This window comes from Gorilla gorilla, chromosome 5 (genome assembly GCF_029281585.2).
Source record: "Gorilla gorilla gorilla isolate KB3781 chromosome 5, NHGRI_mGorGor1-v2.1_pri, whole genome shotgun sequence".
In the NCBI taxonomy this organism is placed as follows: Eukaryota; Metazoa; Chordata; class Mammalia; order Primates; family Hominidae; genus Gorilla; species Gorilla gorilla.
In genome coordinates, this window is record NC_073229.2 from 46,266,587 (window position 1) to 46,282,639 (window position 16,053).

The 16,053-nt window shown below is 40.5% G+C and overlaps 1 protein-coding gene across 2 annotated transcripts; it reads left to right on the plus strand.

The window, feature by feature from the left end:
• Positions 1-4,316: 4,316 nt before the first annotated feature.
• Positions 4,317-9,196, plus strand: LOC115934976 (endogenous retrovirus group K member 19 Rec protein). 2 transcript variants are annotated; one of them, XM_063707443.1, is made up of 2 exons: positions 4,317-6,358; positions 8,224-9,196. In XM_063707443.1, the coding sequence occupies exons 1-2, from the start codon at positions 5,005-5,007 to the stop codon at positions 8,361-8,363; spliced, it is 1,494 nt and encodes a 497-aa protein (XP_063563513.1). In that variant the 5' UTR covers positions 4,317-5,004; the 3' UTR covers positions 8,364-9,196. The 2 variants fall into 2 exon arrangements, with proteins under 2 accessions (XP_063563513.1, XP_030868233.2); XM_031012373.3 differs by having other exon boundaries at positions 6,168-6,529.
• The last annotated feature ends 6,857 nt before the right edge of the window (positions 9,197-16,053 follow it).

The following is a 16,053-nucleotide window of genomic DNA, read 5'->3' on the forward strand; positions in this document are numbered from 1 at the left end:
CAGCATCAACTAATGAGCAAAATAACCAGCTAACATCATAATGACAGGATCAAATTCACACATAACAATATTAACTTTAAATGTAAATGGACTAAATTCTCCAATTAAAGGACACAGACTGGCAAATTGGATAAAGAGTCAAGACCCATAAGTGTGCTGTATTCAGGAAACCCATCTCACGTGCAGAGACACACATAGGCTCAAAATAAAAGGATGGAGGAAGATCTACCAAGCAAATGGAAAACAAAAAAGGCAGCGGTTGCAATCCTAGTCTCTGATAAAACAGATTTTAAACCAACAAAGATCAAAAGAGACAAAGAAGGCCATTACGTAATGGTAAAGGGATCAATTCAACAAGAAGAGCTAACTATCCTAAATATATATGCAACCAATACAGGAGCACCCACATTCATAAAGCAAGTCCTGAGTGACCTACAAAGAGACTTAGACTCCCACACAATAATAATGGGAGACTTTAACACCCCACTGTCAACATTAGACAGATCAATGAGACAGAAAGTTAACAAGGATACCCAGTAATTGAACTCAGCTCTGCACCAAGCGGACCTAATAGACATCTACAGAACTCTCCACCCCGAATCAACAGAATATACATTTTTTCCAGCACCACACCACACCTATTCCAAAATTGACTGCATAGTTGGAAGTAAAGCTCTCGTCAGCAATTGTAAAAGATCAGAAATTATAACAAACTGTCTCTCAGACCACAGTGCAATCAAAGTAGAACTCAGGATTAAGAAACTCACTCAAAACCGCTCAACTACATGGAAACTGAACAACCTGCTCCTGAATGACTACTGGGTACATAATGAAATGAAGGCAGAAATAAAGATGTTCTTTAAAACCAACAAGAACAAAGACACAACATACCAGAATCTCTGGGACACATTCAAAGCAGTGTGTAGAGGGAAATTTATAGCACTAAATGCCCACAAGAGAAAGCAGGAAAGATCCAAAATTGACACCCTAACATCACAATTAAAAGAACTAGAAAAACAAGAGCAAACACATTCAAAAGCTAGCAGAAGGCAAGAAATAACTAAAATCAGAGCAGAACTGAAGGAAATAGAGATACAAAAAACCCTTCAAAAAATTAATAAATTCAGGAGCTGGTTTTTTGAAAGGATCAACAAAATTGATAGACTGCTAGCAAGACTAATAAAGAAGAAAAGAGAGAAGAATCAAATAGATGCAATAAAAAATGATAAAGGGGATATCACCACTGATCCCACAGAAATACAAACTACCATCAGAGAATACTACAAACACCTCTATGCAAATAAACTAGAAAACCTAGAAGAAATGGATAAATTCCTCGACACATACACCCTCTCAAGACTAAACCAGGAATAAGTTGACTCTCTGAATAGAGCAATAACAGGCTCTGAAATTGTGGCAATAATCAATAACTTACCAACCAAAAAGAGTCCAGGACCAGATGGATTCACAGCCGAATTTTACCAGAGGTACAAGGAGGAACTGGTACCATTCTTTCTGAAACTATTCCCATCAATAGAAAAAGAGGGAATCCTTCCTAACTCATTTTATGAGGCCAGCATCATCCTGATACCAAAGCCGGGCAGAGACACAACCAAAAAAGAGACTTTTAGACCAATATCCTTGATGAACATTGATGCAAAAATCCTCAATAAAATACTGGCAAACCGAATCCAGCAGCACATCAAAAAGCTTATCCACCATGATCAAGTGGGCTTCATCCCTGGGATGCAAGGCTGGTTCAATATACGCAAATCAATAAATGTAATCCAGCATATAAACAGAACCAAAGACAAAAACCACATGATTATCTCAATAGATGCAGAAAAGGCCTTTGACAAAATTCAACAACCCTTCATGCTAAAAACTCTCAATAAATTAGGTATTGATGGGACGTATCTCAAAATAACAAGAGCTATCTATGACAAACCCACAGCCAGTATCATACTGAATGGGCAAAAACTGGAAGCATTCCCTTTGAAAACTGGCACAAGACAGGGATGCCCTCTCTCACTACTCCTATTCAACATAGTGTTGGAAGTTCTGGCCACGGCAATTAGGCAGGAGAAGGAAATAAAGGGTATTCAATTAGGAAAAAGGGAAGTCAAATTGTCCCTGTTTGCAGATGACATGATTGTATATCTAGAAAACCCCATTGTCTCAGCTCAAAATCTCCTTAAGCTGATAAGCAACTTCAGCAAAGTCTCAGGATACAAAATCAATGTACAAAAATCACAAGCATTCTTATACACCAATAACAGACAAACAGAGAGCCAAATCATGAGTTAACTCCCATTCACAATTGCTTCAAAGAGAATCAAATACCTAGGAATCCAACTTACAAAGGATGTGAAGGACCTCTTCAAGGAGAACTACAAACCACTGCTCAATGAAATGAAAGAGGATACAAACAAATGGAAGAACATTCCATGCTCATGGGTAGGAAGAATCAATATCATGAAAAGGGCCATACTGCCCAAGGTAATTGATAGATTCAATGCCATCCCCATCAAGCTACCAATGACTTTCTTCACAGAATTGGAAAAAACTACTTTAAAGTTCATATGGAACCAAAAAAGAGCCCGCATCGCCAAGTCAATCCTAAGCCAAAATAACAAAGCTGGAGGCATCACGCTACCTGACTTCAAACTATACTACAAGGCTACAGTAACCAAAACAGCATGGTACTGGTACCAAAACAGAGATATAGACCAATGGAACAGAACAGAGCCCTCAGAAATAATGCTGCATAACTACAACTATCTGATCTTTGACAAACCTGACAAAAACAAGCAATGGGGAAAGGATTCCCTATTTAATAAATGGTGCTGGGAAAACTGGCTAGCCATATGTAGAAAGCTGAAACTGGATCCCTTCCTTACACCTTATACAAAAATTAATTCAAGATGGATTAAAGACTTAAATGTTAGACCTAAAACCATAAAAACCCTAGAAGAAAACCTAGGCATTACCATTCAGGACATAGGCATGGGCAAGGACTTCATGTCTAAAACACCAAAAGCAATGGCAACAAAAGCCAAAATTGACAAATGGGATCTAATTAAACTAAAGAGCTTCCGCACAGCAAAAGAAACTACCATCAGAGTGAACAGGCAACCTACAAAATGGGAGAAAATTTTTGCAACCTACTCATCTGACAAAGGGCTAATATCCAGAATCTACAATGAACTCCAACAAATTTACAAGAAAAAAACAAACAACCCCATCAAAAAGTGGGCAAAGGACATGAACAGACACTTCTCAAAAGAAGACATTTATGCAGCCAAAAAACACATGAAAAAATGCTCACCATCACTGGCCGTCAGAGAAATGCAAATCAAAACCACAATGAGATACCATCTCACACCAGTTAGAATGGCAATCATTAAAAAGTCTGGAAACAACAGGTGCTGGAGAGGATGTGGAGAAATAGGAACACTTTTACACTGTTGGTGGGACTGTAAACTAGTTCAACCATTGTGGAAGTCAGTGTGGCAATTCCTCAGGGATCTAAAACTAGAAATACCATTTGACCCAGCCATCCCATTACTGGGTATATACCCAAAGGACTATAAATCATGCTGCTATAAAGACACATGCACACGTATGTTTATTGTGGCATTATTCACAATAGCAAAGACTTGGAACCAACCCAAATGTCCAACAATGATAGACTGGATTAAGAAAATGTGGCACATATACACCATGGAATACTATGCAGCCATAAAAAATGATGAGTTCATGTCCTTTGTAGGGACATGAATGAAATTGGAAATCATCATTCTTAGTAAACTATCGCAAGAACAAAAAACCAAACACCGCATATTCTTACTCATGGGTGGGAATTGAACAAGGAGAACACATGGACATAGGAAGGAGAACATCACACTCTGGGGCCTGTTGTGGGGTGGGTGGAGGGGGGAGGGATAGCATTAGGAGATATACCTAATGCTAAATGACGAGTTAATGGGTGCAGCACACCAGCATGGCACATGTATACATATGTAACTAACATGCACATTGTGCACATGTACCCTAAAACTTAAAGTATAATAATAATAAAATAAAATAAAAAAAGACTACCATGTGATCCTGCGATCCCACTTTTGGGTATATTTGCAAAAAAATTGAAATCAGAATCTCAAGGAGATATATGCACTTCCATGTTCATTGTAGCATTATTCACAATAGCCAAGATGTGGAAACAACCTGTATCCACTGACAGATGAATGAAAAAAGAAAGTGTGGCATATATATCCAATGGAAAATTATTAGGCTTAGAAAAGAAGAAAATCCTGCCATTTGCAACAATATTGACGAACCTGGAGGACATTATGGGAACTGAAATAAGCCAGTCACAGCACAAATACCGCATGATTCCACTTACATGAGGTAACTGCAACAGTTGAACTCAGAAACAGAATGCAATAGTGGTTGCCAGGGGCTGGGAAGCTGAAGAGTGTGGGGAAAGCAAGAGAGATCAGATTGTTGCTGTGTGTAGGACTAATCTTGGGAAGATCAAGTCTAAATCTAAAAGGAGTTCAAATTCATACTGGTGTGGTTGATTCAGACTATAAAGGTGAAATTCAATTGGTTATTAGCTCTTCAATTCCTTGGAGTGCCAGTCCAGGAGACAGGATTGCTCAATTATTACTCCTGCCATATATTAAGGGTAAAAATAGTGAAATAAAAAGAATACGAGGGTTTGGAAGCACTCATCCGACAAGAAAGGCTGCATATTGGGCAAGTCAGGTCTCAGAGAACAGACCTGTGTGTAAGGCCATTATTCAAGGAAAACAGTTTGAAGGGTTGGTAGACACTGGAGCAGATGTCTCTATCATTGCTTTAAATCAGTGGCCAAAAAATTGGCCTAAACAAAAGACTGTTACAGGACTTGTCGGCATAGGCACAGCCTCAGAAGTGTATCAAAGTACTGAGATTTTACATTGCTTAGGGCCAAATAATCAAAAAAGTACTGTTCAGCCAATGATTACTTCAATTCCTCTTTATCTGTGGGGTCGAGATTTATTACCTAAAATTACCAGACGTGAACATTTAAAAAATGCTCTAACAGTATTTACTGATGGTTCCAGCAATGGAAAAGCGGCTTATACAGGGCCAAAAGAACGAGTAATCAAAACTCCGTATCAATCGGCTCAAAGAGCAGAGTTGGTTGCAGTCATTACAGTGTTACAAGATTTTGACCAACCTATCAATATTATATCAGATTCTGCATATGTAGTACAGCCTACAAGGGATGTTGAGACAGCTCTAATTAAATATAGCATGGATGATCAGTTAAACCAGCTATTCAATTTATTACAACAAACTGTAAGAAAAATAAATTTCCCATTTTATATTACTCATATTCGAGCACACACTAATTTTCCAGGGCCTTTGACTAAAGCAAATGAACAAGCTGACTTACTGGTATCATCTGCATTCATAAAAGCAAAAGAACTTCATGCTTTGACTCATGTAAATGCAACAGGATTAAAAAACAAATTTGATGTCACATGGAAACAGGCAAAAGATATTGTACAACATTGCACCCAGTGTCAAGTCCTACACCTGCCCACTCAAGAGACAGGAGTTAATCCCAGAGGTTTGTGTCCTAATGCATTATGGCAAATGGATGTCACGCATGTACCTTCATTTGGAAGATTATCATATGTTCATGTAACAGTTGATACTTATTCACATTTCATATGGGCAACTTGCCAAACAGGAGAAAGTACTTCCCATGTTAAAAAACATTTATTGTCTTGTTTTGCTGTAATGGGAGTTCCACAAAAAATCAAAACTGACAATGGACCAGGATATTGTAGTAAAGCTTTCCAAAAATTCTTAAGTCAGTGGAAAATTTCACACACAACAGGAATTCCTTATAATTCCCAAGGACAGGCCATAGTTGAAAGAACTAATAGAACACTCAAAACTCAATTAGTTAAACAAAAAGAAGGGGGAGACAGTAAGGAGTGTACCACTCCTCAGATGCAACTTAATCTAGCACTCTATACTTTAAATTTTTTAAACATTTATAGAAATCAGACTACTACTTCTGCAGAACAACATCTTACTGGTAAAAAGAACAGCCCACATGAAGGAAAACTAATTTGGTGGAAAGATAATAAAAATAAGACATGGGAAATAGGGAAGGTGATAACGTGGGGGAGAGGTTTTGCTTGTGTTTCACCAGGAGAAAATCAGCTTCCTGTTTGGATACCCACTAGACATTTGAAGTTCTACAATGAACCCATCGGAGATGCAAAGAAAAGCGCCTCCATGGAGACGGAAACACCGCAATCGAGCACCATCGACTCACAAGATGAACAAAATGGTAACGTCAGAAGAACAGATGAAGTTGCCATCCACCAAGAAGGCAGAGCCGCCGACTTGGGCACAACTAAAGAAGCTGACGCAGTTAGCTACAAAATATCTAGAGAACACAAAGGTGACACAAACCCCAGAGAGTATGCTGCTTGCAGCCTTGATGATTGTATCAACGGTGGTAAGTCTCCCTATGCCTGCAGGAGCAGCTGCAGCTAATTATACCTACTGGGCCTATGTGCCTTTCCCGCCCTTAATTCGGGCAGTCACATGGATGGATAATCCTATAGAAGTATATGTTAATGATAGTGTATGGGTACCTGGCCCCACAGATGATCGCTGCCCTGCCAAACCTGAGGAAGAAGGGATGATGATAAATATTTCCATTGGGTATCGTTATCCTCCTATTTGCCTATGGAGAGCACCAGGATGTTTAATGCCTGCAGTCCAAAATTGGTTGGTAGAAGTACCTACTGTCAGTCCCATCAGTAGATTCACTTATCACATGGTAAGCGGGATGTCACTCAGGCCACGGGTAAATTATTTACAAGACTTTTCTTATCAAAGATCATTAAAATTTAGACCTAAAGGGAAACCTTGCCCCAAGGAAATTCCCAAAGAATCAAAAAATACAGAAGTTTTAGTTTGGGAAGAATGTGTGGCCAATAGTGTGGTGATATTACAAAACAATGAATTTGGAACTATTATAGATTGGGCACCTCGAGGTCAATTCTACCACAATTGCTCAGGACAAACTCAGTCGTGTCCAAGTGCACAAGTGAGTCCAGCTGTTGATAGCGACTTAACAGAAAGTCTAGACAAACATAAGTATAAAAAATTACAGTCCTTCTACCCTTGGGAATGGGGAGAAAAAGAAATCTCTACCCCAAGACCAAAAATAATAAGTCCTGTTTCTGGTCCTGAACATCCAGAATTATGGAGGCTTACTGTGGCCTCACACCACATTAGAATTTGGTCTGAAAATCAAACTTTAGAAACAAGAGATCGTAAGCCATTTTATACTATCGACCTAAATTCCAGTCTAACAGTTCCTTTACAAAGTTGCGTAAAGCCCCCTTATATGCTAGTTGTAGAAAATATAGTTATTAAACCAGACTCCCAGACTATAACCTGTGAAAACTGTAGATTGTTTACTTGCATTGATTCAACTTTTAATTGGCAACACCATATTCTGCTGGTGAGAGCAAGAGAGGGTGTGTGGATCCCTGTGTCCATGGACCGACCGTGGGAGGCCTCGCCATCCGTCCATATTTTGACTGAAGTATTAAAAGGTGTTTTAAATAGATCCAAAAGATTCATTTTTACTTTAATTGCAGTGATTATGGAATTAATTACAGTCACAGCTACGGCTGCTGTGGCAGGAGTTGCATTGCACTCTTCAGTCAGTAAACTTTGTTAATAATTGGCAAAAAAATTCTACAAGATTGTGGAATTCGCAATCTAGTATTGATCAAAAATTGGCAAATCAAATTAATGATCTTAGACAAACTGTCATTTGGATGGGAGACAGACTCATGAGCTTAGAACATCGTTTCCAGTTACAGTGTGACTGGAATACGTCAGACTTTTGTATTACACCCCAAATTTATAATGAGTCTGAGCATCACTGGGACATGGTTAGACGCCATCTACAGGGAAGAGAAGATAATCTCACTTTAGACATTTCCAAATTAAAAGAACAAATTTTCGAAGCATCAAAAGCCCATTTAAATCTGGTGCCAGGAACTGAGGCAATTGCAGGAGTTGCTGATGGCCTCGCAAATCTTAACCCTGTCACTTGGGTTAAGACCATCGAAAGTACTACAATTATAAATCTCATATTAATCCTTGTGTGCCTGTTTTGTCTGTTGTTAGTCTGCAGGTGTACCCAACAGCTCCGAAGAGACAGCGACCATCGAGAACGGGCCATGATGACGATGGCGGTTTTGTCGAAAAGAAAAGGGGGAAATGTGGGGAAAAGCAAGAGAGATCAGATTGTTGCTGTGTCTGTATAGAAAGAAGTAGACATAGGAGACTCCATTTTGTTCTGTACTAAGAAAAATTCCTCTGCCTTGAGATTCTGTTAATCTATAACCTTACCCCCAACCCCCTGCTCTCTGAAACATGTGCTGTGTCAACTCAGAGTTAAATGGATTAAGGGCGGTGCAAGATGTGCTTTGTTAAACAGATGCTTGAAGGCAGCATGCTCCTTAAGAGTCATCACCACTCCCTAATCTCAAGTACCCAGGGACACAAAAACTGCGGAAGGCCGCAGGGACCTCTGCCTAGGAAAGCCAGGTATTGTCCAAGGTTTCTCCCCATGTGATAGTCTGAAATATGGCCTCGTGGGAAGGGAAAGACCTGACCGTCCCCCAGCCCGACACCCGTAAAGGGTCTGTGCTGAGGAGGATTAGTATAAGAGGAAGGCATGCCTCTTGCAGTTGAGACAAGAGGAAGGCATCTGTCTCCTGCCTGTCCCTGGGCAATGAAATGTCTCGGTATAAAACCCGATTGTATGCTCCATGTACTGAGATAGGGAAAAACCGCCTTAGGGCTGGAGGTGGGACCTGCGGGCAGCAATACTGCTTTGTAAAGCATTGAGATGTTTATGTGTATGCATATCTAAAAGCACAGCACTTAATCCTTTACATTGTCTATGATGCAAAGACCTTTGTTCACGTGTTTGTCTGCTGACCCTCTCCCCACTATTGTCTTGTGACCCTGACACAACCCCCTTTTCTTTAAGCACCCACGAATGATCAATAAATACTAAGGGAACTCAGAGGCTGGCGGGATCCTCCATATGCTGAACGCTGGTCCCCCGGGTCCCCTTATTTCTTTCTCTATACTTTGTCTCTGTGTCTTTTTCTTCCCTAAGTCTCTCGTTCCACCTTACGAGAAAGACCCACAGGTGTGTAGGGGCAACCCACCCCTACAGAAGAGGATGCAGAATTGTTGCTCAATGGATATATTTCAGTTATGCTACATGAATAAGTTCTAGAGATCTGCTGTACAACATAGCACCTACAGTTAATAATAAGGTATTGTACACTTCAAAATTTGTTAAGATGACAGCTCTCACTTTAAACGTTTGTGCCACATACAAAAAATAAAGACGAAACAAAACCAAAAAAACCCAAAGAGACATAAGGAAACTTTGGTTGGTGGATATGTCTATTACCTTGATTGTGGTGATGGATCATGGGTACTTTCTTGTGCCCGAATTCATCATATTGTACACATTGTGTGCAGTTCTTTGTATATCAGTTATACCTCAATAAATCTGCTTTTTTGTTGTTGTTGTTTTTTGTTTTTTTGTTTTTGAGAGAGAGTCTCATTCTGTTGCCCAGACTGGAGTGCAGTGGCACAGTCTCAGCTCAGTGCAATCTCTGCCTCCTGGGTTCAAGTGATTCTCCTGTTTCAGCCTCCTGAGTAGCTGGGATTACAGGCGCCTGCCACTGCGCCCGGCTAATTTTTGTACTATTAGTAGAAATGGGGTTTCACCATCTTGGCCAGGCTGGTCTCGAACTCCTGACCTTGTGATCCACCTGCCTCGGCCTCCCAAAGTGCTGGGATTACAGGCGTGAGCTACCGCGCCCAGCCAATAAATTTTTTTTTAAAAGAAATCTAATGTCAAGAGTTGCTAGATTTGTTATTGCTTTGCGGTTGTTCTTTGCATATTCTAAGAATTATTTCATTGCTGTTTTTAAATATTGCAAATAACTTCTCTAAATCTGTTGTTGTGTTAGTCCGAGTTCTCCAGAGTAACAGATTATATAGATATATATTATTATACATATAATTTATTATATGTAAATTTTATAACATTGTAGTATAATTATAATTAGTATATATTATAACATATCCTAATATAATAATACTTATTATGTTACTATAATAAATATTATGCATATTTACTATATATATAAAGAGACTTATTATAAGGTTTTGCTTTATGCAATTCTGGAGGCTGAGAGGTTCCATGATCGATCTATCATCTGCAAGCTGGAGACTCAAAAAAGCTAGTGGTGTATTTGGAAGGCCTAAGAGCTGGAGGGTGGGTGGCATAGATTCTTATCAAGTCTAAGGGCCTGAGAACCAGGAGCATCAAGCGCAGAGTGTGAGGGTTCCTGCACAACCTGTCAAGCAGAGAGAAGGTGAATCCAACCTTTCCCTCCTTCTGTTCTATTCAGACCCTCAATGGATTGGATTATGTCCACCCACATTGAGGAAAGCCATCGGCTTTACTCAGTCCAGCAATTCAAATGCTACTGTCTTCTGGAAACACCCTCACAGACATACCCAGAAACGATGTTTAATCACATGTCTGGGCATCCTGTGGCCCAGTAAAGTTGACCCATAAAATTATCAGATTCATCAATGTGTTAATTTTGTTCTAAGGTATTCTTTGTCTCTAAGGTATTTGAAATCTTTAACAATCTCCAATTTCTTTCAAACTAGAGGCTTGGCCAGCCATGGTGGCTCTTGCCTGTAATCCCAGCACTTTGGGAGGCCGAGACGGGCGGACCACAAGGTCAGGAGATCGAGACCATCCTGGCTAACACGGTGAAACCCCGTCTCTACTAAAAATACAAAAAATTAGCCGGGCATGGTGGCGGGCGCCTGTAGTCCCAGCTACTCGGGAGGCTGAGGCAGGAGAATGGCGTGAACCCAGGAGGCGAAGCTTGCAGTGAGCTGAGATTGCGCCACTGCACTCCAGCCTGGGAGACAGAGTGAGACTCTGTCTCAAAAACAAACAAACAAACAAAACAACAACAACAACAACAAAAACTAAAGGCTAAAATTAAATTTTTTAAAATACATTTTAAATTTTGATTTAATTAAATTTATCTCTCCCTTTTTTTGACTTTAGGGACTGTGCTTGTTAGCGTGTGGCGTGCCAATGGATAATAATGATAATGAAAACTATGATGATGACAAAAATGATAATGATGATAGCAGGTAATTTACTGTGTGCATAATAGGGAAGAAATAATTTTTTATTATTATTCCTTATTAAATTTCTCATTTCTTTTAAAATTGTTTCTTACTATTTCTTATTAAAACTGGGTTGACCAGGCACTGTGGCTCACACCTGTAATCCCAGCACTTTGGGAGGCCGAGGTGGGTGGATCACTTGAGATCAGGAGTTCAAGATCAGCCTGGCCAGCAAGGTGAAGCCCCATCTCTACTAAAAATACAAAAATTAGCTGGGTGTGGTGACATGCATCTGTAATCCCAGCTACTAGTGAGGCTGAGGCAGGAGAATTGCTTGAACCTGTAAGGTGGAGGTTGTGGTGAGCTAAGATCGTGCAACTGCACTTCAGCCTGGGCGAAAGAGTGAGACTCTGTCTCAAAAGTAAAAAGTAAAATAAAAATGAAAATAAAACTGGGTCATTATTAGAAGTTATTATGAACAAACAGAACAAAACCATTAATCACAACAACACAATAATAGCTGGGCATACAATGGCAACCCATGCCTGTAGTCCCAGCTACTCAGGAGGCTGAGGCATGAGGATCACTTGAGCCCAAGAAGCGGAAGGCCAGCCTGGGCAACATAGCAAGACCACATCTCTAAAATTTAAAAAACAAAAATGACAAAAAGCAATGTAATAACTCCTTTGCCTACTGATAGGGCAACAAGAGTGGAATGAATATGGAAAGCTAGTTTACATATTGATATGATTCGGCTCTGTGTCACCACCCAAATCTCACCTTGACTTGTAATAATCCTCATGTGTCATGGCAGGCACCTGGTGAGAGGTAACTGAATCATGGGGGCACGTTTATCCCCTGCTGTTCTCGTGATAGTGAATAAGTCTCATGAGATCTGATGTTTTTATAAAAGGCAGTTCCCCTGCACACGCCCTCTTACCTGCCACCATGTAAGATATGCCTTTGCTTCTCCTTTGCCTTCTGCCATAATTGTGAGGCCTCTCCAGCCATGTGGAACTGTGAGTCCATTAAACATCTTTCCTTTATAAATTACCCAGTCTTGGGTATGTCTTTCTTAGCAGCTTGAGAACAGACTAATATATATATTCAGTTACCTTTCTCGTGAGAAACTTTTTGTTTCCTTCAGAACCAGTTCTCTTCATTAAAGTCCTGTTCTAATCTATCATGAGAATCCATTCTACTTCAGCTTATGTGTGTTCCATGGTACATATATTTTAAAAGCAGTTGGCTATAGTGGGAAACCAGGAAGAGGAGAAACTAGAGTAAATGACATAGTGGCAACAATCATAGTGTTACTGGAAGACAAATGGCTGAGTGGGATACATACCCATGCACTATTCTCCCCTATCCTGCTCCCTCCACCACCAAGAAGTTGATGGAGTCAGATGTCCTAGCATTGAAAACAATGTGGCTTTATTTCACCATCTGCATGCACTCCTATTTAAAATAAAGAAAGGTGGTAGTGACTTAGTTGCTTTACATTTAAATTACTTGGAAATGTTCCATGTTTACATGTCATAGAACACAAGAACTCACAGGCATACAGCGTCAGTGTGATATCAGTAATTTGTCAAGTTCTCATCCCTTAGGTCATCAGCCGGTACACCAGAGCAAGTGTGCTATATTGAAAATAAAATAATAGGACAGGCCGGGCACGGTGGCTCACGCCTATAATCCCAGCACTTTGGGAGGCCGAGGTGGGTGGATCACCTGAGGTCAGGCATTTGAGACCACCCTGGCCAATATGGTAAAACCCCGTCTCAACTAAAAATACAAAAAAATTAGCTGGGCGTGGTGGCGGGCACCTGTAATCTCAGCTAGTTGGGAGGCTGAGGCAGGAGAATTGCTTGAACCCAGGAGGCAGAGGTTGCAGTGAGCCAAGATAGCGCCATTGCACTCCAGCCTGGGTGACAGAGTGAGACTCTGTCTAAAAAAAGAAAGAAAGAAATAATAGGACAATAACTGAAAATAAAGAAATTTCTTTGCTGGAACCAAAAGGGAGAAAACATTCATCATGTGATATTAGATAGGACATAAGGAGATGTTGGGAGCTTTGCAAAAGAATCAATTAAATTCACCACACAAGGCTGGGCGCGGTGGCTCATGCCTGTAATTCCAGCACTTTGGGAGGCCAAGGCAGGCAGATCACGAGATCAGGAGATTGAGACCATCCTGGCTAACATGGTGAAACCCCATCTCTACTAAAAGTACAAAAAATTAGCCAGAAGTGGTGGCCTGCGCCTGTAGTCCTAGCTACTCAGGAGGCTGAGTCAGGAGAATCGCTAGAACCCAGGAGGCAGAGGTTGCAGTGAGCCAAGATCGTGCCACTGCACTCCAGCATGGAGACAGAGCAAGACTTCTTCTCAATAAATAAATAAATAAATAAATAAATTCACCACACCAAAAAAAGGTCCTTGCAAAGATCAAAAATCCACTCAGTATCAACATCTAATCTACTAAGCCAGCCAGCACATGGAATGATACATCAATAAAAAGCTAAATAAACATTTATGTCTGTATTTAACTGCCTCAACTTCTGGTGTTTTAATCTATTTTCAAAATTGTTAAGGGGAGAAAGACAAAAGCCTTGTTTTGTTTACAGAATTCATGCAATGTCTCACTCTATAAAAAGACAGGTGGGAAGAGGAAGTTCTGCGGAACAAATCAGGGTCCTCCAATCTTTACCACGGAACCACATCCCCACTGTAGGTATTACTGACTATTCTGATTGTTGACCAAAATTGCCACAAAAATGGCATCTTTATATAGTTTCTTGCAGAATAACCACCAGGAAGTGGGAACAAAGATGAAAAGCAAACACTAGCAGTGACCTCGAAAGAGGAATGAAATAACCTATGAACAAACAGAATACGTCTTGCTTCATTTTGCTCCTTGTGGGGAAGACAAATTGGAGATACCAAGGATCGAACTGGGAACCCTAGGCATGCAAATTGTAAGCTCTAGCACTTATATCCTTGCAACCATCTCTGTTCTCTCCCCAATCTTGAGTCCAAAAAATTTTCGTAAACTTAATTTGCATAGCTGTTTCTTCAAGGTTGTATCAATAATTCACGCCTTATTTTTCAGAAGAAAAAGTTACCCTTTAGGTCATTCAAATGACCTTAAATTCAATTGAACCAGACCAGGTCTCATTCAACAAGCAACTGAAAAAATGGCTTATAATACAATATGTGCTATATAAACAGATATTATAGATTGTATATATGACAGCCCCCCCCCACCAAAAAAAGATAGCATATTGGTGAAAAGACCAGGGTAACAACGGCAGAAAAGGTATCTTAAGGCAAATAGTTCAGACAGTTCCTGATATAAAGCTCAAAGCTAATTTTTTTAAGTGTTTCAGTTGTATTTAATACTTAAGCAAAACATTTTTGACTATACATCTCTAGAATGCACAATACTAAAAAAGTCCAAAATTTTTATCATAAAGATGGTTATGAAACTGAATACCACAATGGTTGTAATGTGGTATTACAGTTTATGAAGACAGTTTTGTTTTGTGTTTTTTTTTTTTCTTAAAGTTTTTTGGACGTTAACAGGCCCTCAACATCTTCTTCCATTTACTCCTTTCTGAACTGGCTCAGACTGCTTAGCACATAACGCAGACGGTGTTAAGAAGGTCGTAAAACACCAGAATTCCAACAGCCATATTTCCATGGCATACATGGGCTGGCGCGGAGGCTCAGAGTGGGCAAGGCAGGGGTCGGGCTGCAGGGCGAGCAGGGCCACGCAGCTGTGGTGGCAGAGGTGAGGACAGAGCCCGGGTAGGCGAGGCATGGCGCGTCAGGTGAGACAAAGCCAGGCAAGCCAATGGGAGGGACCGCGTGAGTGGGGTGAGGCCAAGCGGCGCGAGCTCCAGAGCTGGTGAGGCAGCTGGTTTGCGTTGGAGCCCCAGCCACGAGAAGGCCCCTGCCCAACCCTTCCGCCTCAAAAGTCTTAAGATGATCCTCGTGGCTGAGAGAGGGTAGAATCATCTTCAACTGTGCTCCAAATAACTGTATTTCTGGTTACAAATCATGTATCTTCAGTCATAACAATGTAAACCCAATTTTGTTAATGAGTGGTAAGATTTAAAGGTGTTCTAAAGCAGTTAGCAGTTACAGGATTTTGACAGTTGGAGGAAGTTTGGCACTATGAAAGTGTGCCGTGTTAAATACATCTGACCTTTAAAGCCACCGACCTATTTCCGAGTATTTGAAGACGTCAGGAAGTTCTACCCAAGCCTAAACAAAGAGGAGTAACCAACCAGTGTGCTAAAGTGGGGACGCCGGAGATCGAAACCGGGACCTCGTACATGCAAAACACGCGTTTTACCACTGAGCTACGCACGCCTACGCGCTAAAAGCCCTCTTTTCCTTTTATTTACTCATATAGCCCTTAACAATATAGAGTAGCACTACCCAATTCCGTCGGCTTTTTCAATTTATATTCATAGAAAATCAAGTCGGTTCAACAAATTGTTATTAATGCCATACATAACTTCCTTGTACTTTCCCTAAATTTCATTTACCACAAACACCTTATAAGAGTAGATTTATGTTAAGTTTGTTCCCTTCTCTAGTAAGGTAGCTTCTGGAGGGCAGAGGCTATTTTTCTTTCATCAGGCCTCCCACACCCTTCGTATAGAGGTGGAGTACAGCAGCCACTCACAGAGCAGTGAGAAATAAATTACAGGTGCCCTCTGTTCAGGATATATTTCACAGTACAGAGACTTGCAATGAAGTG

Coding starts and splice junctions, on each gene's coding strand:
- LOC115934976 (XM_063707443.1), top strand. CDS start 5,005: ATGATTACTTCAATTCCTCTTTATCTGTGGGGTCGAGATTTATTACCT. Junction 6,359..8,223: donor CTCACAAGATGAACAAAATG/GTAACGTCAGAA, acceptor GTCTGTTGTTAG/TCTGCAGGTGTACCCAACAG.